The sequence below is a fragment of the Momordica charantia genome (assembly GCF_013281855.1).
Source record: "Momordica charantia cultivar OHB3-1 chromosome 8 unlocalized genomic scaffold, Mcharantia_2.0 BLBB01000008.1, whole genome shotgun sequence".
NCBI classification, from domain to species: Eukaryota; Viridiplantae; Streptophyta; class Magnoliopsida; order Cucurbitales; family Cucurbitaceae; genus Momordica; species Momordica charantia.
In genome coordinates, this window is record NW_028275166.1 from 28,488,279 (window position 1) to 28,511,670 (window position 23,392).

Below are 23,392 nucleotides of genomic sequence, written 5' to 3' on the forward strand. Positions count from 1 at the left end.
TCACGTGCCACGTTAATATTTTTAGAATATAATTTTTTACAGTAATTTTATATTTGAATGAATATACATTTTATTAATGTTTAACTATTAAATATTTGACATTAATTTTTAAAATAATGAAAGCTAAAAAATAAAAAAAAACAGCATAGATAATTAAAGTTTAAATATATATATAAATGTATAACTTCATACTTTTTTTTTCAAAAACATTTACTTTGTTGATAGTTGATACTAACATCTGAATTAATCTTCATTTTAAAATAGTAATATAATTGACATAAAAAAAATTTTAAAAATGTGAATGTGAATTATGCGTGGAATAGCCCTTAAATGTAAGGATAAATAGATAATTATTGTACTAAAAAAGTGGAGTAGGTAATTTCTTTTATTTATTCAAGATATTTTATGGAAGATATTCATTAAAAAAATGATGTAAATTCTTTAGTTTTTTTAATTCTTATTATCATTATTTTTACAAAATAAAAATTATTTTTCATAAAATAGATATTGGGTTACATTTTAAAATTATAAAATATATTTTACTAATAACACTTTTAGGCAAGAAAGTAACTACTTTAAAACCTAATTTTTAAATTTTTGTTAAATTTTTTAGTTTTTGAAAAAAAAAAATCTACCTCTTATTTTTTTAAAATTATTTTATGACTACTTGTTTTCAAAAATTATTGTCTATATTTTAAAATTGTTAGTAATATCTTATCTAGTAATATTTTTATCTAGTCAAAGAAAATAAGATATTAATCAAATTTAGAAGAAAAAAAATAATGATACTATAAAATTTTATCATTACAAATTTTAGGAAAAATAAATCATACAAATGTTTGACACAATGACATTTTTGTAGAATTAATATCTATTAAAATCTTGAAATATACACATGATTTAAAACGAAAAAAAAAGTTCAATATAGATCAAATAATAAGCTAGTTTGAAACATATAAAAACCAAACAAAAAAAAGTTTGAAACTTGTTGGTATGAAAAATGAGGAGGTTGTTGAAGACAATAGAAATAAAAAAATGAATTAAAAAGATAAATTTCAAAATTTCAAAAAAATAAATGACAGATACACGTGATCGAAGACTTAATCTTCATAGAATCTCGTGTTATTCTTGATTTTATTTTCCACCAAATTGGTAGGACCTCCCATTTTTGTTGACTTTCTTCGAGAATATGATAAGATCTCTGACTTTAAGTGGTTTTGATTATTGAATCTTTTTTGTTTTGTTCGTTTTAGAACCAACTACACCTAAATGTGATCACAGTACACAAATATTAATCAAAACTACCACATCAGTTTAGAAACTCAAATTAATTAATAAAAACAAATTCTTCTAAAAAATAATGAAAGAGATGTAAACAATATATAAACATATTCCAATAGTACTTAAAACCAACATCAATTAAGAAAGCCACATTATTCAAATTAAATATCAATGAATTATTTGATCAAAGAAAAAAACTTTTATAGACATTCTGGAGGAAAGAAAAAAAAAAGACATAATTTTTATGTATGACCACTTTAGTTTTCTTTCATTCTATAGATGGTTTGCAATTGCACCTATATGTGAATAGATGCATCACTTTGTCGAAGAGTTGCACTTCTATTGTATTAACTTCTCATTTGAATGTGTGAAAGGATGTGTGACACAATGTTATAATCTCCATCGCACCGATATGCGAATAGGCACAGCTCTACGATCTTGATTGCACCGATTCTCTCAATAGACACCTTGATCCAAACAGTCGCATCTCATGGAAATCTAAAAAGGCAAAATAGACATGCGTATTGAATCAATAGACACCTCAACCAATCGCATCCCCTCGAAGTTTAAAGGGCAAATTTGGTATATACTACAAAAATTGAGGGCAAAAATGGTAGAGAAAAATTCTCCTCCATAGCCTCATTTATATATAGTATATAGATTTGTTTAAAAAAAATGTAATCCAAATGGTTGAAATTTGAAAACATCTCGTGTTTCCAAATTTTAAATTTGAAATTTTATAATGCATAATTACTTGAAAAGGATAAAAATTTTAATAAATATATTATTTAATGTTATAAATTCATTTTATTATTTTTTTAAATTAAAATATATAAAATATAATATATCATAATAATATAATATTATGAAATAATAATTATGAAAATTTACAATGTTCATAAGTCAATTAATGATATTTGAGATAAATATTTCGTTACTTTACAAATATATTAACAACTGTAGAATTAGAGAAGTTGTTTTGAAAAATAATAATGATGAGAATGTGGTGGTTAAAAAAACAATTTAAAAATAAATCGTTTTCAAACTAATAATTTAAAAATAAATCGTTTTCAAACTAATAATTTAAAAAATGGGGTTGTACCAAAAAAAAATAAAAAATGGGGGTGGTTCTGACTCGCTGAGTGGGACCGCTGATTTTGGAATCATTCGTATTTCGTGACTCTGATTTGTGATGAAAACAATTAGGCCAGCTGCAGCTACCACCAATCTTTTGGATTCTTTTATAGTAAAATGGATTTTTAAGAAAGGGACAAAATTTTGGGTTTAAGAGCTTTTTCTCCCTTTTCTTATTCTTTTTTCGTGGAGGGGTAGAAACTGAAAAACCGATATCATTCTCCCAAGTCCACAATTTAGAATTTGACCTTAATCGCTCCGACATTTTCTTACGATTTGGCTGCTCTACCACTTAGTTTGAAGTTAGTAGACTATCCACACTGATACAGACCAACAAGAGTGCTTCTAGCATGTTGTCCTCAATCACAAGTCACATGCTTCATAATATGCTTCTTAGTAAAGTAGGAAGTTACCTAGTCTTACCAAAAATGAACGTGCATCTTATTTGTATAGGTTAGGACTATTTTTTAAGTCGATTCATATAAAATTTTCTCTCTCACCCCCCTTTCTCTCTCTCCCACGCCACTTTCCTTTTTTTTCATTTATTTTAAAATATTTAATCTCCATCATTATAAATTTTATATTTCTCAAATTAATTTTCTCTTTCTAATAAACTCTTACGGGTTAGAATATGTTGGGTTTTGTCAGATAAAAAGTTATAACTTATTTTGAATTATAATTAATAAGGAATTTCAAAAGTTTCATAACCTTTTATTTTCTACAACTATATAAAGAGTTTTTTCTTATTCTTTCTCCCAACTTTTTCTTCATCAAAACTTGAGTTTCTTTTCTGTTTCGGTACGTAAATTTTCTCATTTAGTTAATGTCTTGTGTTTTCTTATATCTAGTTAGATTGTTTGATTGAATATTCAACTTTTTTAGTTAATTTTTTTTTCCAAATGACTCAATCAACTGGAAAAAGGAAAGTGAAAATGAGTGATAAGATCGAATCAATTTGGACGGATCCACTTTGGGATGACACTTGATAACCGCGAGGACTCTCTCTCTCAATGACCTCCTCCTTGGTAAGGTGATCATCGTGTGATGAAAATAGCCGGAGCAATCCATCAGAACATGATTGTGGTTGGCATTCCCGGCGAGCTAGGACAAGGAATTGGACCGAAACTCAAACATGGAAAAGAACGGCTTCCCTGAACGCATCTCTATCTCTCACTATTTTTTTTTTGTCATTTTATTTTTCAATGACTCAAATAAAAAATTGAAAGAAAGTTGTATTTACTTTTATGTATTGTTATGTTTAGGAAAAAAAGATGAAAATCCATGAATATGTGTTTTTTTAGGAAAAGTAATTGAAGAATAATAGTTTTAGTCACACTAACCACATTAGTGGGTGATGCGAATTATTGAAACATTGTTTTATGAGATAAACATTGAAAATACAAAAAAAAACTTGGTGAGGTAAACATTTAGAGATAAAAGAAAAACCAAATTATATTATAAATTTTAACTATTTAATTAAATTTTATATTTTTAAACATTGAAATAAAAACTATGAAATTTTGCACGTGTTTCCTACTAGTAATAATAAAACACTACTAATAATAAAAAATGACGAAAAGTATCATAATCTATAGTATATATAAAAGGTGGGATGATGAGAAATTTCTGTACACCATTTTTGCCATCTCATTATAACTCTCTTCATTTTTCTTTTGATGGCAATTGTGTCATTTAAATACAAACTTTCTCTCTCAATTTATCTCTTCTCTCCATCACGATCTCATCCCTCTAAATTCCTCTATTTTCTCTTACTAATCTTCTCTCTCTTAATTATTCTTTCATTAACTTTATCTTTCTCATTGATTTTTTTTTTAATTCCTTTCATCTACCACATACCCTCCCCCAATCCTTTCATCTTCCTAACCCACTTCCAATTATCACATACCCTCTCCCAATCCTTTCATCTTCCTAATCCCCTTCCAATCCATATATAAATATGTGTCCTCTCTTTCTCATGCCAACCAAAAATCAAGAGGTGGTGGATGAAAAAAAGTGGAAAATTTTCTTACTGGTGTGAAGGTATGAAAATTACTCTCTTGCTTTAGCAACGACAACAACAATGCACGTATGGGTGATCGAGAGGAGAATTGATAGTGAAGAGAAACCAAATTAAAGCTGAGTTGATGACATCAGTTCACTTTCCCCAAATTTATCATTGTTCAAATTGAAAGAAATTCTAGAGTACGATGTGTCGAGATGGTGGTCGATGGAATTGAGATAAAGTAAAATTCGATCATTCTCATAATTTGGATAACAAGAATGCTTATGAGTTTGATTTTTATTCATTTATTTTTTAAACTGATGCTTTTGATTTATATATGTGAAATGTTGTAATTATTTTTACAAAGTTAGGGCAAACAAACAATTTTTATCTCTCTCAATTTCATCAGGTTGGACCTTTTAAGACTTACTCTTTCTCTTACTCTTACCTTTCTTTTTCATTCTAGAGTGAACAAACTCAATGATTTAACGTCACACAATTTAACAAAGATAAAATGTAATATAATAATTTATAATCGAGAAAATTAGAGGTAAATTAAGAACGTTCATTCATTAAAAAAAAAAAAACTTGCACGTTGGTGCTTTTTCATCTTTCTTACACTTCAAATTTGTACTTACTTTCCATACTAATATTTCATCATATTCTTTTATTACAACAATATCATACCTTTAATTTATATTTATATATAATCACTTTCTTTCTTTAAAATGATAATATTATAAACTTAAAAAATACTATTTGTTTTACTTTAATTTAGAACTACAAGATTCTACGTGCAACGCACGTGTTTCTTACTAGTTTGTCTAAATGGACAATTAAAATTGATAGGTGGTTGTATCATTTTACATTTCTACCATTCTATCTCATGCCTATTTTTAGGTCCATCGCACCTCTAGATATTAAAAAAATAATAAAAAGTCATCTCATCCTATATTTTTGGCATTTAATATCTTTCGACCAATTGGATTTTGTTTATTCTAAATTAAATTTGAAATATTTATAAGATTTGATTCTTCTTATAATTTTTATTAATTAAATCTTCGATTCAGTTCTCCATTTTTCTTCTAAATCTATTTCATGTATTCTGTTTGGGGAAGAGAATACCCTGGACACATGGAAGGCCCCTATTGGTGCTCCAAGATGACTCATGAGTCATGCCCAGCTCGGACCGCCGAGGTCACCACCACTAGCGTTGACAAATGCTAAGTATGAGGGCCGAGGTGAACCTGGCCGAGGTCCGACCTACCGGGAAGCTCAGTAGGGGCCGATGTGAGCTACTGTCAGCGGCGTGATTATCGGGTGTAACCGTCGGCCCCGAGATTATCGGGTGTAACCGACGGTCCCGAGATTACCGGGTGTAACCGTCGGGAGATTAGCGAGACTACCACCCATAAGTAGAGGACCTCACTCCACGATCAGGTACGATGATTTCTGACCTCGAACTAAACTAGGAATCCGACCTGTACTGACTTGATCGTCGGAGTGCTCACCTTTTTGTGCAGGTCCGCCCAAGTATCCAGAACGGTCCGGAGGTCGAGTTCGAGCTGCAATCTGAAATACACTGTTGTGCATATCCTTGCATAAACATTTGGCGCCGTCTGTGGGAACGACAATCTAAGTCATCCCAATCCTTTTAAACCAATACGCGAGCGAAAATGGTTCAACCAGCAAACTCGACCAATACGGCAGATCGAAGGACTCTAGCTGCCAGCGATGCCCACCAGAGGGAGGACGGAGCAGCAGTGGTAGAGGGGCAAGGTCACGACGGCCTAGCAACAGAACCCCTCCGCAGGTCGGCACGAATCACCGCGCCTGTCCTACCACCTGCGCACCCAAGGACATCCAAGGCCACCCGTGGCCGAGGTGGGACCTCTAAGAAGGGCGCCCGGGGTCCAGCTTCGGCTCCACCAAGTGAGAACTTTGACGCACTCCAGAGAGAAATGGAGGCAATGCGCACACAAATGCGGTCCATGGAGGAAATGTATAAGGAGATGATACTAACTGCAGGCGCAGGGTCCCGATCTGAAAATCGAATGACGCGCATTGACATGCGGGAGCAAAGGGGTTCCCACCTCGGCCCAGTCGAGGAGGAACATCCCGAAGACAACGAGAGCGAGGGGCACACTCGCCAGAGGAGACCTTCGTGAACACGTCAACAGAAAGAGAGGCTCATCTCTCCGAAAAGGACAGTCACCATCCCGCTCACACCGGAGCTCCAACCAGCAGGCTGAATCCTCTCGCAACCCAGCAACTCCTGCAGGAATAATTACAAGGGAGGAGTTCGACCAGCTGAGGGGCCAGCTCGACGCTCAGGTGGAGGCCTTAAAGGCCAAATGTGAGCAGAAAGAAGGTCCACTGAACGATGACGACTTGGGAGAATCGCCCTTCACCTCGGACGTTTTGGAAGCACCGATCCCTCCGAAGTTCAAAGCTCCTACTGTGAAACCTTATGATGGGTCGAAAGACCCCAAGGATTATGTTGAGGTCTTTGAAGGCCTCACGGATTTCCAAGCGGCATCAGACGCAATCAAATGCCGCGCCTTTCAGATCGCGCTTACTGACAGCGCGCGATTGTGGTATCGGAGACTGCCAGCTAGGTCGATCTCGACCTACTCTCAGCTGAGAAGGGAGTTCCTCGTCCAGTTCTCTTCTCGGCATTATGACAAAAAGACAGCGACCCATCTCGCCACCATCAGACAGAAGGAGGGTGAGACGCTGCGAGAATATGTCACCAGATTCCAGGAGGAGCAGTTGAAGGTCGCACACTGCTCCGACGACTCGGCCATGTGCTATTTTCTCACCGGTCTAGCCGACGAGGCCCTCACGGTGAAACTTGGAGAGGAGGCCCCGGCCACCTTCGCCGAGGTGCTTCAGAAAGCGAAGAAAGTCATCGATGGACAGGAGCTCCTTCGAACCAAAACCGGCCGACCAGAACGAAAGATCGGCCGGGGCAGAAGTGGAAAAGATATAGAAAAGACAGATCCCAAGTCCAAGGACAAGGGATCCTTTTCCAGCGGCTGAGCTGAGTATCGGAGGGCGGAGAACGGACCTACCAGGAGCCGACCTTACGAACGCTTCACCCCGACCACGATTCCAATTTCCGAGATCCTAACGAACATCGATGAGTCTGGAGTGGAAAAACTACTCAAACGTCCTGAGAAGCTTCGAGGAGCCCCGGAGAGGCGCAGCAAGGACAAGTATTACCGCTTCCATCGGGAGCACGACCATAACACGTCGGACTGCTGGGAGTTGAAGCGCCAAATTGAGGATCTAATTCAAGATGGCTACTTCAAGAAATTTGTGGGAAAGCCCAGGACGAGTTCGGCAGAGAAAAAGGAAGAGCGGAAGCGTTCGAGGACGCCGCCCCGGCGCACTGACCGACTTGCGGTCATCAATACCATTTTCGGAGGGCCAAGCGGGGGTCAGTCCGGACATAAAAGAAAGGAGTTAGCTTGTGCAGCCAGGCGCGAGGTGTGTATCATCAGGGAGCAGAGGCCGACCTGCTCAATCACCTTCGACGGTGCAGACTTGGAGGAGGTTCACCTGCCCCACAATGATGCACTTGTGATCGCTCCCTTGATTGATCATGTGGTGGTCAGGAGGGTGCTGGTAGACGGAGGCGCATCTGCTAACATCCTGTCCTTACCGACCTACCTCGTCCTGGGATGGACGAGGTCGCAATTGAAGAAAAGCCTGACACCGCTGGTTGGGTTCTCCGGAGAATCAGTCGTCCCAGAGGGTTGCATCGACTTGCCGGTCACGCTTGGGCAGGACCAAACTCGGGTCACCCAAATGGCCGAGTTCGTGGTGATTGACGGTAGATCGGCCTATAACGCCATCTTTGGGAGACCCATCATCCACTCATTTCGGGCCATTCCCTCGACACTTCATCAAGTTTTGAAGTATTCCACCCCCAATGGCGTGGGCACGGTCCGAGGAGAACAGACCGCTTCAAGGGAGTGCTATGCCTTCGCACTCAAAGGCTCATCGGTCTGCGCCCTTGAAACTCTCACAAGTAGGGATGGGACGCTCGAGTTCGAGGCCGACTTGCCGAGGAGGGAGTTTGCCGCACCCACTGAAGAGCTCGAGCTTGTTCCTCTGCTTAGTCCCGAGAAGCAAGTAAGCATAGGAACCAAGCTGGGGGCCACCGACAGAGAGGAGCTAATCCACTTCCTCAGATCCAACTCGGATGTCTTTGCGTGGTCCCATGAGGACATGCCTGGCATTGACCCGAAAATTATGACGCATCGCCTCAGCATAGATCCGTCATTCCGACCTGTAAAGCAAAAAAGAAGACCTATAAACAAGGAGCGGGGTGATGTAATTGTTGAGGAAGTTAGCAAACTTTTGAAAGCTGAATACATAAGAGAAATTTCGTATCCCGAGTGGCTCTCCAATGTTGTATTAGTTAAAAAATCTAACGGAAAGTGGAGAATGTGCGTAGATTTTACGAACTTAAATAAGGCATGCCCGAAAGATTGCTTCCCACTGCCGAGGATTGATCAGCTCGTGGACACCACAGCCGGGCACGAACTACTCACCTTCATGAACGCCTACTCTGGGTACAACCAAATCAAGATGCATGTCCCAGATCAAGGTCATACCGCATTCATAACAGACCAAGGTCTGTACTGTTACAAGGTCATGCCCTTCGGTTTAAAGAATGCAGGAGCGACCTACCAGAGAATGGTGAACAAAATGTTCGCCAAGCAGATCGGCCGGAATATGGAAGTGTATGTGGACGACATGCTTGTCAAGAGCAAGCAGTCTAAGTCGCATCTCTCCGATCTGACCGAAGCCTTCGAGGTTCTGAGGACATATCAAATGAAGCTCAACCCAGCTAAATGTGCCTTTGGAGTCTCTTCGGGAAAATTCCTTGGCTTCATGGTGAACAACCGGGGAATCGAGGCCAACCCCGAAAAGATTAAAGCCGTGCTCGAGATGGAGGCACCTAAGACGCTGAAACAGCTTCAGTGCCTCAATGGCAGGATTGCGGCCCTGAACCGGTTTGTTTCAAGATCGACAGATAAGTGCCTTCCTTTCTTCAAAGTCCTACGGAGGAAAGGGCCGTTTGAATGGACAGCGGAGTGCGAGCAAGCATTTCAGCAGTTGAAAAGCTACCTCTGTTCGGCACCTTTGCTCGCCAAGCCCATGCCGGGGGACAAGCTCCAATTGTACTTAGCAGTGTCTGATAGCGCCGTCAGCTCAGCCCTAATCAGGCAAGAGGAAGCGCGGCAAAACCCGGTCTACTACACAAGCAAGGCTATGACCGAAGCCGAGATCAGATACCCTCAAATGGAAAAGTTGGCTCTTGCTTTAGTCACCTCGGCCCGACGGATCAGACCATACTTCCAAGCCCATACTGTGGTGGTGCTCACTAATTTGCCCCTAAAAAACATCTTCCATAAGCCAGAAGCTTCTGGACGCCTGATGAAGTGGGCAATGGAGCTAAGTGAGTACGACATCCAGTTCGAACCCAGAACTGCGTTGAAAGGACAAGCAGCGGCAGATTTCATAGCCGAGCTCACACCACCTTCCGAGCTGAGCGAGTCCGACCTACCGTGGACAATCTACGTCGACGGATCCTCCAATGAGAAGGGGTGCGGGGCCGGGGTCCTCTTGCTCGGACCAGGAGGCGAGCGATTTGAGTATGCCTTGCGGTTCGGCTTCCGGACTTCTAACAACGAGGCTGAGTATGAAGCATTTATTGCCGGCCTGCGAATCGCTAGAGCATTGGGGGCCTCTTGTGTTAAGGTCTTCAGCGACTCCCAGCTAGTTGTGAGCCAGATCAAGGAAGAGTACCAAGCCAAAGACTCCCGAATGGAGAAGTATTTGGGCAAGGTCAGATCGTACCTCGCCCAGTTTCGAACTTACGAAATACGCCGGGTTCCCCGAGCAGAAAATTCTAATGCTGACGCCTTAGCCAAGTTAGCATCGGCGTACGAGACCGACCTGGCCAGGTCGGTCCCCGTCGAGATCTTGGATAATCCCTCGATCTCAGAGCCAGATCTGATGGAGATCGACGCTCCAGAGTCCTCATGGATGGACCCGATTGCGGACTTCATTAGGGGCAACTCACCACAAGACCCCAAGGAGCGCAGAAAGTTGGCAAGGCGAGCAGCTCGGTTCGTGGTCCGAGGTGGAGCGTTGTACCGACGTGGCTTTTCCCTGCCTTTATTGAGATGCCTAACCCCTGAAGAGGGTCTGTACGTCCTCAGAGAAATCCACGAAGGAGTGTGCGGCAATCACTCAGGCGCCCGGTCGCTGTCAGCCAAAGTGATCCGACAAGGATACTATTGGCCGACCCTCAACCAGGACGCCAAGAAGTTCGTTAGAACTTGCGACAATTGCCAACGCTAAGGAACCATAATCCACCAACCTCCCGAGCTGCTCACCCCCATCTCGGCCCCGTGGCCATTCGCGCAGTGGGGGGGTAGATATCATTGGTCCTTTCCCATTGGGCAAGGGCCAGACCAAGTTCGCTGTGGTTGCTGTGGATTACTTCGCAAAGTGGGCCGAGGCCGAGGCGCTCTCCCACATAACGGAATCCAGAGTCACGTCCTTCGTATGGACAAATATCATATGTCACTTTGGTATACCGCAGGCCATTGTGACGGACAATGGGAAGCAGTTTGACAACGCTAAGTTCAAAGACTTTTGCAGCAAGCTTGGCATAAGTCACCTTAGCTCGTCCCCCGCACATCCGCAAGCAAATGGGCAGGTGGAGGCAGTCAACAAGATCATCAAGCGAGGCATCAAACTTAGACTGGACTCCAAGAAAGGCAGGTGGGCCGAGGAGCTACCAGAGGTTCTATGGTCGTACTGGACCACCCAAAGGGAATCGACGGGTGAGACCCCGTTCTCCCTGGCCTTCGGCTCCGAAGCTGTAGTCCCGGTTGAGATCGGCATGCCATCTGACAGAGTAGGGCATTACGAGCCTACGGCAAATGCGGAAGAGCTGCTCCTCAACCTCGACTTGTTGGAAGAAAGAAGAGCAATGGCCCAGCTACGCCTGACAGAATATCAGGGCAGAATGGCCAGACATTACAACGCCCGCGTTCGACCTCGGACCTTTCAGGTCGGACATCTGGTCTTAAGGAGGGTCCAAACCCATGTGGGTGCCCTTGATCCGACCTGGGAGGGCCCGTTTGAGGTCAATGGCATAATCCGACCTGGGACGTACGTATTGGCCGATCTGAAAGGAGACGTCCTCGCGCACCCGTGGAACGCAGAGCACCTGAAGCGTTATTATCCTTGAAATGCCAAAAGGGTATTCAATGGATCTGTAAAAACTGTTTCACAAGAATTATGATCGGAATAAATGTGATGATTTAATTTCATGATTCCGAGCTCGACCAGAAATTAAATGGGGGCCACGGACTCCCACGCGATCACATTCCAGCAGTCGGTTAAAATTCAACCCTCAAAACCTAAGGGTACGAGGTGCGATGCCAAAACTACTGATGAACTTAAAATTCAAACCTTCAAGGTAAAGGGACGATGTGAAAAGTTCAAAATGATCAAGCCTCTGAACCTGAAGGTACGATGTACGATATGAAGAACAGCTACGGACTTAGGATTTTAGCCTTTTAACGTTTTTAAGTTGAGGGTGCGATGCTAAAAATCCAGAGTTGCTGCAATGCATTGAAAGCTAGACAAAGATTCAAATTCAAACTTTCAAATTATTTTAATTGAAGGCGCGACCTCAAAAGTAAGAGGTGCGAGGTGACATTGGCTGCAGTTCAAAGAAAAAGCGAAGAAAGGAAAGATGTTGCCAACAACAAAGTAAAAACAAATGGGAGCTTCTTTATTGAATGGGGAGCAGAGTCAAGGCTTATAGACCTTGCAGCTCTGCCTGACACTTACAAACAAAAAAGCAAAAGAGAAGAGAAGAAAGACAGCGAAAAGCCTCTTGAAGGGTGGTTGCCTAAGCGCCTGCTTGAGGAGCGCCCTCTTGAGTGGTGCCGACCTGATCCTCTTCGAGGTCGGAGTAGTCAGAGTCCAGATCTCTGACGTACTTATCCACCAACGCTTGGGGGCCAGGGGTGCCACTAGGCCCAGACGCTCACTGCTCAGCATACTTCTTCTTCAGACCACCGAGATCGATCTGAAGGTCAGGCATGTCGGAAGCAATGCCCTTCATGAGAAACTTGAAGCCCGCGTCAGAGAAGTCTTTGGCAAATCCATCGAAGTCAGGATGTTGCCTAAACGATTCCTCCAATAGGGCTCCATTGCTGAGACGCTCCTTCACCGTCTCCAGCTCGGCAGTCGCACGCTTCAGCTCCTCCTCCTTCGCTTCAAGCGCCTGGAGCATGTCGTCCTTCTCTTTGAGGAGTTGGAACTTCTCCTTCTCCAAGCCCCTGGTGATAGCATGGGCAGCTCGAAGCTGGACCTTGCGTCTGTCCTCTTCCTTCTTCAGTAGCTCGGCCTTGGTCTCCACCTCGGCCTTCAAAGTTTCCACCTCAGAGTGAGCCTTCAGTAGCTCATCCTTCATGGTGGAGGAAGCAGGCTCCAAGGCAGCAGAGAACTCCTCTTTCTCCCTCGCTGCCAGAGCTTCCCTCCCATCCAGCTCGGCCTTTACAGCCAGAGCCGATTGAATGGAAGCAACAAACGCCTGAGAAAAGGTACAAAGAAGAGAATTAGACCGAGCTACCTGTTAGGTAAATTAAGCAAAAATAGAGACACTAGTCTTACCTCAGCAGCGTAGTCGATGGTCCTCTGCAGAACGGACCCTGGGTCGCTCACAAATTTGGACGCCCTCCTTAGGCAGCGGTCCAAACTTGCGGCCGAGATGCGGGACACCTGGTCCCTCACCCCAGAACTTGACGGCTCAACTCTGAACCGTGCCGTCACATCGGACGTCCCGCCCATCCTAGCCTCAGGATCGTCCACCCGATCTGCGTAGCTCGCAGGCAAGACCCCACGAGCTCCGACCTCCAAGGGGGAGGTTATCTTCTTCTTCTTCCTCCTTCGCTTCAGAGGGACTTCCTCCCTCACCTCCTCGCCCGAAGGCAAGGCGTCCACCGCCTCGGTCTGATCCCTGGGGCGCTTCTCCCTCGAGGGACCCCAGAAGACTCCAGCTCGATCACTGGGGTTGGATCTTCCGAGGCTGGCCCTACCACAGCGGGAGTGGCAGGTTTCGAACTCTGGGCGGCCTCAAGAGCATGGGCTCGGCCCTTGGACTTGCGCTTCACGTTGCTTGCAAATCCGCAAACCATGGCTGCAAAATAAAAACAGGGGTCAGCACAAGGTTAGAGGAAAAAGGAGGGAAGCAAGCTCGGCATACAAAGTTCGGAGTTCGGCCTTGAGGATTCAATGGGACGAACTGCGGGGTTGTAGTCTAGCAGCCCGGACTCAAGCAGCAGCTTGTCGGTCACCAAGGTTCCGACCTTCCTACCCCTCGGAAAACGCTCCTTGTAGTATTTCAGCGTGTCGAAGGAGGCTTGCGTAAGCTCGGGGACTGGTTGGATTGAAACTGCACAAAGACAAAATTTGAGTCAGACCTGAATAACAAGAAAGAAAGTTATCACAAAAGTAAGAACTACTCCGTACCTAGGTTCCCAAACCTAGTGGGAACGTCAAAGAAGGAACGACCTGACTCGTTCTTTGCAAGCCATTCCCCAGAAGCGTAGAACCACTTCCTCACCCATCCCTTGATGGAGGTCGGCCCCTTAACTATACCGCCTGTGCCTTTCCTTGCGCACATATAGAACCGACCAGGCTTCTTAGCTATCCTTTTCGCTTCGAAGCACGCAAGGAGCTGGTCTACGTCCAACAGCTCGGCCTCTTCACTATCCCGAGCTCGTAGCCAAAAAAGGATGGCCAAAGCGAAAATGACACCCCACCCATTGTGGGCCACTTGAGCCGGAGCCAGCCCTGTTCGGAAAAGAAACTCTTGGACGAAAGGGTGAAGGGGAAGTCTGAGGCCATACTCAAACATTTTGAAGTAGAGAGTGACCCATCCCTCTGGAGGATTGTCAGCTCTCTCCCCCTCCTCCGGAATCCTAAGGAGGATGTTCTCAGGGATAGCGAACCCCCTACGAAGGGATCCGAGGTAGTGCTCAGGTAGCCTAGAAGGGTATTCCAAACCCTGACCCGAGGTGGAGGCATCACTATCCTCCCCGTCATCGGAGAACCTAAAGTTTTCTATCTCCTCGAGCTCGGACTCTAACCTACGAGCCAAATCCTCATCGGATCCTAAGTTGCTGCTAAAAGGGGACGACATGGCAGCTACGTTCGAAAGAGAAAGTGAGGGAAGAGACCGACCTACCAAGGGTTCGAGCTACCTTCAGATCGAACTCCAAGAATTCAGGGAACGTAAGGTATGACCTGAGGGATTGGGGGTATTTATAGCTTGTCGGAAAAATTTCCCCACCGTACACGTGTCATCAACGAGCGGCTAGGATCCTCCCTAAGATCCGAAACGTCGGAATATTTGAATATTCCGACGATAAATCTACCGCAACGACTATATTTTCCCACGAATAGGAAGTCGCCACGCGTCCAAAGCAAGTCGAATGAACTTCTCTGCCAGGTCGAGATCGGACCAGACAGAGAGGGGGCCAATGTTTGGGGAAAAGAATACCCTGGACACGTGGAAGGCCCCTATTGGTGCTCCAAGATGACTCATGAGTCATGCCCAGCTCGGACCGCCGAGGTCACCACCACTAGCGTTGACAGATGTTAAGTATGAGGGCCGAGGTGAACCTGGCCGAGGTCCGACCTACCGGGAAGCTCGGTAGGGGCCGATGTGAGCTACTGTCAGCGGCGTGATTATCGGGTGTAACCGTCGGTCCCGAGATTACCGGGTGTAACCGACGGTCCCGAGATTACCGGGTGTAACCGACGGTCCCGAGATTACCGGGTGTAACCGTCGCGAGATTAGCGAGACTACCACCCATGAGTAGAGGACCTCACTCCACGATCAGGTACGATGATTTCTGACCTCGAACTAAACTAGGAATCCGACCTGTACTGACTTGATCGTCGGAGTGCTCACCTTTTTGTGCAGGTCCGCCCAAGTATCCAGAACGGTCCGGAGATCGAGTTCGAGCTGCAATCTGAAATACACTGTTGTGCATATCCTTGCATAAACAATACCTATTCAATTAATACCGTTTTGAAATTCAAGATTGCAACATGTGGTTTGAAATCGACATTCTTTAACATACATGCATTTGTAGACAACAAAATGTATATTTGATCTCATGTCCTCATGCATGCTTCACCAATATAGATCGTAGATGATTGGATTACATTCGTACATGTACAAATTCTACAGTTAAATGTGGCAGATGTGGATAAGTAGGACACAAAAGTACATGTTGCAAAAATCCACGTGCCAATTGGATCTTTCGAATTTCGTTATTTAACCTTTATTTTTATCAAACAATGGATATATAATTTTTACTTTTAATTGTTCTAACATTTTATTTAGATTTTTATTTTTATGTTAATAACATGTAGATTATTTTCTAATTGTTCTTAGACTTTTGAAATATTCATTTGTAAGTTTTTCTAATAAAACAACATAACCTTTTTATACAACAACCGTATATATGCGTTATTATCTTAACAATTTTAGTAGTGGTTTTCAATCTTTTATACATTCTGCATTTAAGTTTTTTATTTTCTGCATTTTCTTGCATTTTTATATGTGTTGATATTTTTTCTATAAAAAATATATAATTTTAAAGCAACATTCTTTTCAAGAATCAACATATAATTGATATTTTTTCTCTTAAATAATATAATTTAATAATATGATAAATAAATTTCAACCGAACAACATCATTTATATAATTTTTTTGAAAAATATTAAGGTTAAAAATGAAATTTATATTTAATATTAATTATTTAAAAAACTTATATTAATACGAATTACTACAAAATAATATATAAAAAATAAAATATTAAATTACTAAAAATAAATATATTATATGAGGACAAATTATATAAAATTAATGTATAAATTTGTGAAGGATTACAAGTTACCTTGGAAGATTAATGCCCCCTACTTTTGGTATCTGACTCCCTTGGAGCAATTCACCTCTTGAATGGACATGACTCGGATATGATAAAAATCATTTGGGCAGTGCTGGTGATGAAAGCGATGAGAAAAGGATTATCGAAAGAGTGGAACGGTTGTCCTATTTGGGCCTGTGGATGTAGTTCGAAGTGAACTGTTGTTAGTTTAATTTAAGGGATAACAACACAACTAGAACTTTTCATACACCTAATTACATAAAAATCTAAAAACTCTAATATTTGCAGTTTTGTCAAATGGAGGCCCATTTGAAAATTACCAAGTTACCAATGTTCATATAATTTTAATAATAAATAAAACCCTAAACATAAACCCTAGACCCTTAGAGTTAATTTTCCTTTTATAAAGAAATAAAACCCTAGGCCTTAAACCTTAAAAAAAAAAAAGGTTACACTGACAAAACCACCTAAAAATTGAGCAAGAATAATGACATTGTTTAGTTACTATATTTTTTTATTATTTATTAAGATATTATAATTTAATCATTAATATAAATACTTGCGTTAAATAACCCTCCATTATCACTGGGAAAGAATAGATTTTAAAATATAATAACAAACGTAATATAATAAGGGTAATTTGGGAACAAAATAGTTTATTTAAATTTTGAAAATCTAGATTTGTAAATATTTTAAAAAATAGACATTTGTGAAATATGAGGTATAATATGGTACTAGACATAACAATTATGTTAATTTAATAACCTCTTTTAGCATAAATTTAATAACTTTTTCTCTAAAAAAAATTATATCAATATTCATAAGGAGCCACAATGACCCTAGTTCGATAGTTCTGAAATATTATATAAATTTAAAACATTTGAAGAATAAATCTTACAAAACAAATATAACCATAAAAATATTGACGAACATCCTCATAAATTTTTGTATAAAATAAATGGCTATGGTAAGATGATAAATATATGTAATATTAGTGCATGGTATCTGTATTGGAAAAAAAAAAAGCAAACATGAACTTGGCTCATATTAAAAGGTCATGTAGGTTTAAAAAAAAAAAAGGAAGAAAGAAAGAAGAAGGAAAAATAAGTGACAATTTCCCAAAACTTTGGTCATTTTTGGCCATATTCCTTTTTCCAGCTCCCCTCTCAGCCCATTTCCTTACGCCCACTGCTCTCTGCTTTCTCTCGATTCCTCTCCCTCTCGCGATCCATCCGCCGTCGACCGTCACTGACCTCGCCGGTTGTAGTCGCCGCCGCCGTGACCTCGCCGGTGTGTCTCCTCCGTTGTCGCCGTGGGTGTGAGTTCTCTTCTTCTTCTTCCTAGATCTTATTTTAGGTTTTCAATGTACATTGCACTTAATTTCCTGAACCAGCATCTCGCTGGTTCCAACTCCCACCATTCATTACATTTACATTGTTTTAAAAAGTAAGTTGATGATCAGCTTTGATAGGCTCCGTGGGAGAAGTCGAAACTTTTACGTATTGATACCTTCATTTTATGGTATTGAAAGCATAAAATTCAACATCTTCCACTTAAGGGTTCTCTAAGAACCCAAGTCATAGTCATAGGCATGGAGTATTCCTGAACCTACATGCCTATGGACTTTGCTTAAATTTTAGAGGGCATTTATCTCCTTTTATGTGTACTCCTAAGATTTACCAAACAAATACGAACCCTGTCTTTAGTTTGAATTTATGTAACATGGGTAAGATTTGCCCAAGAACTAACAAGCTCTGTTAATGTAACCCATAAAGATTGGCATTCAATACTTTATCAGTCCAGGAACTATAAGTTAATTTAACAGAAGGAAAATCTCAAAAAACAACAACTAAATAAATATGGAAGTAATCTTCTTTCATTATACAAATTAGAACTACAGTCTAATTTCATCTTACCATCTTTTTTCAATAACCGATGACAAATCAATCATCTTCCTCAATGACTTTGGTGTTAGTCCCCAGCCCTTCAGTTCTTCAGCTGGGATTTCTGATACTGTTACGAGGGAGTACAACTCTCCCTGTCCAAAGATATTTATTTTCTTCTTTTTTTTTTGGAGTATTTCTTGCCTAGATCAGGTGACAAAGATCTTAATCCAGCCAAATTTTCTTTTCTTGCAAAGCTGTGACTTTCTTTTGCATAACACAAGACTCTCTTGCATTGAAATTCAAAAAATGGAGGGGAAAGTGGATTTCAGAGGTTGACTAGATAACCACTTGTCTGTCCAGAAGGAAATATTTTTTCCGTTTTCCATCTTGAAGCTGATATGGGACCAAAAGAAACTTATAAGTTCTCTTCTTGCCATCATGTTTTTTTTTTCTTATTTCTTTTTGTTTTTAATTTGGTTATCTTGAACTTGAATTGCGTGAGGAAGATAAGATACAAAAACTCAGATTGAAGTTTCTTTCACAATGATGTGAAATTGCATTAGTTGTATTTGAATCTTTAAATTTATGATTCTACATCAATATTTGTACACCAATCTTTATTGTTTTCTACTTTGGCATACATAGGCAGGGGAATTCCTTGGAGTGCTCCTGTTTTGCAAAGTATTCGTGAAGAAGTATGTTTACGTGACTTTGTATTTATTTCATTGTTCCAACCATGCTAACATTTACTACTATTATCATTAATAGGTTAAAATTAGCATTCCGTAGACTTGCCTCGAGAGCCTCAAAACCTAAGCCTCAAAAGTCTTTTACAATATCGAGTTTATTTAGATGTAGTTTCTAGTTATAATTTACTTTATTTTAGTTAAATATGATTTATAATTAGGTAATTAACTATAATTAGGTATTCACAAGTGAAAAGAACTTGAGTTGTTTATATGTTCATAAAGCTTTGATAGAGAGTTGGTTTACTTGTTTGTGTTGATTTGGTATAATTGAAGTGTTATAACTATCCTACAGTTATAATAGTCATAGCTTATGTTATGTCATAAAGTTTCATTATTTGAGCGAGTTTAATGTCTTTATTTTCATTTCATAGGTTTTCGTAGGTCTGTGTTCATTTTTTATCCTGTCATGTTCTTAGATTCAATTCTTACACTTATTTCATATTATTTTTAAAATTACTTACACTTATTTCGTATTTATTCTTACATGGTAGATCTTCTGCATCAATGTGGCTTCGAATACCGAACAACAATTTTATGGAATTTTGAAGAACTAGGTGGGGTCTTTGTTGTTGCACTAATCAGGGTTCAGAGCCTACCTCTCGCCCGTTTCTCTCTGTCTTCACTTTTTCCCGTCTCTTTTTTTTTTTTTCCATTCAGAGATTTTAGGTTTCCAAGTAAGGTTGGTAAACAAAGTTTTCCCTATTATTGCTCTGTTATTTTTCATATTTTTGTTCGTCATTGAAGTTGTTTGTTTCTGAAATCATTGGTGTATCTTTGTTTTGGCAGGCAGTTAATGTGAATAGAGCTGGATTCTGTTAAGAGCTTTTCCATTTGCAGCAGCACCGAGAAGTCATTTTGTGTTTGAGAAATTGCGAGCATCATTTAAGAATGTGGAGATCGCTTGTGGCAGCGAGAGCTTCTCTTAGCAGATGGAGAACACGAAGCTTCTTTGTAACCCGATGCACGGACGTGCCTTTATCTGAGTCTGTATTTCATTTGCAACATTCAAGTACATCGATCATGGTTCCTCAATCCTATTTCTTTAGAAGTCCTAGGTTTTTTTCTCAACACTCTTCAAATTCTTCAAATTCTGAGCCGCTCACCGAAGATTATAAATTGATTTCAGTGGAAACGGTTGAATTTGGTGATATTAGTGATAGGCAGATTGAAATTTGTGTAGCTGATGTTGCAGCTCATGAGTTTGATGGGGAGTCGGTGGTCGTTGAGGAGAATAGCGATCCCCTAGTGGAAGTTTCTGATGGCAATGGGGAAGAAGAGAAGATTTATGAAGTCAATATGGAGCAGTTAGACAGTGTGCTATCTCTTATTCAGAGTACTATTGATGGGTCCTTTGAATCAAGTCTTGATGAAATGGGATTGACTCTACATGAAGATTTTGTTCTGAAGGTGCTTGAAACCCAACATATTTTGGGTGATAATTTGATTCGGTTTTTCCGCTGGGCTTTGAATAGCCAACCCGAATACAAAGTAACTACTCGTGTTGTGGCTGTTCTTGTTCACTTGATTTGTAGTGATCCTCGACAAAAAGATGTTTACTTTTTGTGGGATTTGATTAAAGAAATTGGTGAAAAGCAGAATGGTTTGTTGAATGCTGAGATTCTAAATCAGTTGATAGCAGTGTTTTCAAAGTTGGGAAAAGGGAAGGCTGCTTTTGAAGTACTTGACAATTTTGAGGTTTTTGGCTGTGTTCCTAATGCTGAATCTTACTATTTGACTGTGGATGCACTTTGCAGGCGCTCATTTTTCGATTGGGCATGGTCAGTCTGCGAGAAAATGCTTGATGTAGGAAGCTTGCCTGAAAGTGATAGAGTTGGTAAGATCATATCATGGTTTTGTAAAGGAAAGAAGGCAAAGGAAGTTCATTCAGTTTACTTGCTAGCAAAGGAAAAACATCTGAACCTACCTAGGTCTTCTGTAAATTTCTTGGTTAGTTCTCTCTGTCGAGATGACGAGACTGTCGAGTTGGCTGTTAAAATGTTGAAAGATTTCTCGTTGGAGGATCGGAAGCATGCCATTAAGCCATACATGGTGGTAATCCATAGTTTGTGCAGGACTAAAAATACCAGCAAAGCAAAAACTTTACTTTTAAAGATGATTGCCGAAGGACCACCTCCAGGAAATGCAGCTTTCAATTCTGTTATTAATGCATGTTCCAAAGCTGGTGATTTGGGGGAGGCAATGGAACTGGTAAAGCTGATGGAGAGTAGAGGGTTGAAGCCGGATGTTTATACTTACACAGTTGTCATTAGCGGTTATGCGAATGGTGGTCAAATGAAGGAGGCATATGAAGTCTTGGGTGAAGCGAAAAAGAAGCATACTAAGTTAAGTCCTGTAACCTACCACACACTCATCCGTAGTCACTGCAAACTTGAAGAGTTCGATGCGGCACTGAAGTTACTGAGTGAGATGAAAGAGTTCGGAGTGCAACCAAATGTAGACGAGTACAACAAGTTGATCCAATCTCTTTGCTTGAAGGCTTTAGATTGGAGAACAGCAGAGAGGCTATTTGAAGAAATGAAGGCAAACGGTTTGCATCTTAATGGCATTACCAGGGGTCTAATACGAGCAGTCCGAGAACTGGAAGAGGAAGAATTGAGGACTGAAGAATTGAGCATCGCGGCTTAGGCACAATTGAATGGAGGCCTCTTCTAGCCTTTCCCCTCGGTGCTTTATACTTGTTTTTCCTTGGGTGACATAGGATGATATTTCCAATAATGTTAAAATCGTCTTGTTATATCTTTTTTTTTGGATATGTCAACGAAATTTTGTTTTTCAGAAGAAAAACCCGACCCCCCTTATTCTCTCTCTTAGACATAAGATGATTTTGGGTTTGAAGCTAATTCTTGCTCCTAGATTGAATAATCTTGTACATGGATGAGAATGCACCAGGAATATTTCTCAAGAATGGCTAAGTTGATAGTAGAGTTAAAGAGAAGGCGAGCATTCAAAGGCAGACGTAACCAGCTGAGCTTCAAAATGAACTCCTCAACAGAAAGATGCATTGGTCGAAAATGGATGTACATGTCCGTTTTGTTTTTGTTTTTGTTTTTGTTCTTTTGTTTTGTTTTTTAAGAATCGGAACTTTCGTTGTCAAAGAGAGAGAATACAAGAAAAGGGGAGATGAGATATCCCTGCAAACCAGAAGGTCACAAACAGAAAACTCAATTGGTGAAGATTTGAGTCACTCTAATTATAAAAAAGTTCCGTAATAGAGCACCAAGAGGAAGCAAAGAATTTGACAAGAACCCAAAAGGTGTTTCTGTCCCTTCAAATATTCTAGTGTTTCTTTCATGCCACCCTGCATAGCAAAGCCACCACTGCACTTTGACCACAGGATTTTAGCCTGACCCTTGAAATCAATCCCCAAAATAAGTTAAACAAAAGCATAAGCCTTGTTAGGAAACACCCAGTTGAGATTGAAGGTGTTGAACAAATCCCAGAGGCTGCTACAAAAGGCCAAAAAATATGAGCAGCACTCCATGATTTCTACAACAAACTTCACCAGTTTGCATCATTAAGCTGGGCATTCATTTCTGAAGTCTGCAACAGGTTTTGTGCCTTTTCTGTGTGAAGATCCACAAGAAAACCTTGATTTTTGTAGGAATTTTCAGTAGCAAGATGAAGCTGTGAATCCTTAAAAAGGGCTGCTTCTGAACATTGAATCTTTGGTAAGAAAGATTTTACAGAAAAAGTTCTGTTGCTTTGAAGCATCCAAACTTTTGTGTCTTCAATGGTGGAAGACTAGAGAGCTCAGCCCATTCTTCCACCTCCAAATCTGATAAGTTTTTGCAAAAGACAAATTTCAGTCATTTCGAGTTTCATTCTAAACTTGAGTTATCACCGATTCTTTTGGGTTTGCCACCCTAAAATGCCCAGGGAATTTACGAGGACAGTCTTCATTAAATAACCATGGGTCCTTCTAAAAGAGCACTCAACTTTAACTTGTACCAGGCATCGGCTTTGGCGCAGCATGGAAAGATCTTAGCCCACAACAAATTGTTTTATTGTTTTGGACCAACTACAAGATTAGCATGATTGAGCATGATTTTTTCCCTTATATATGTCAATCAATTTTTTTTGTTTTTTTTTTCAGTTTTTGTTTATTTGAAAGATGTTAAGTAGAGACTTAGTCCAAATTTTGTATTTTTGTAGTCTCTTTTACTTTAATAAGTTTTGCACTTATAACTGTTCTGAATATTTGAATCATTTGAATATTTGAGTTGTGATTCTAGATAATTTCTGGAAAAAAAATGCCACATGACTTTATTTTGTTCAATTTACCTTTTATTAAAAGGGAGGGTGAATTGGTAGTT

At 40.5% G+C, this 23,392-nt stretch overlaps 1 protein-coding gene across 4 annotated transcripts; it reads left to right on the forward strand.

Annotated features, from left to right (window-relative positions):
* The first annotated feature begins 17,522 nt into the window (after positions 1-17,522).
* LOC111014165 (Tetratricopeptide repeat (TPR)-like superfamily protein) lies at positions 17,523-21,919 on the forward strand. Of its 4 annotated transcripts, none has more exons than XM_022288796.2 (4): positions 17,523-17,741; positions 18,955-19,004; positions 19,550-19,737; positions 19,845-21,919. In XM_022288796.2, exon 4 carries the CDS (start codon positions 19,947-19,949, stop codon positions 21,702-21,704), a length of 1,758 nt encoding a protein of 585 aa, XP_022144488.1. In that variant the 5' UTR covers positions 17,523-17,741; positions 18,955-19,004; positions 19,550-19,737; positions 19,845-19,946; the 3' UTR covers positions 21,705-21,919. The 4 variants fall into 4 exon arrangements, with proteins under 4 accessions (XP_022144488.1, XP_022144486.1, XP_022144487.1 ...); XM_022288794.2 differs by having other exon boundaries at positions 19,550-19,612; XM_022288795.2 differs by lacking the exon at positions 18,955-19,004 and having other exon boundaries at positions 19,550-19,612.
* Positions 21,920-23,392: the final 1,473 nt, after the last annotated feature.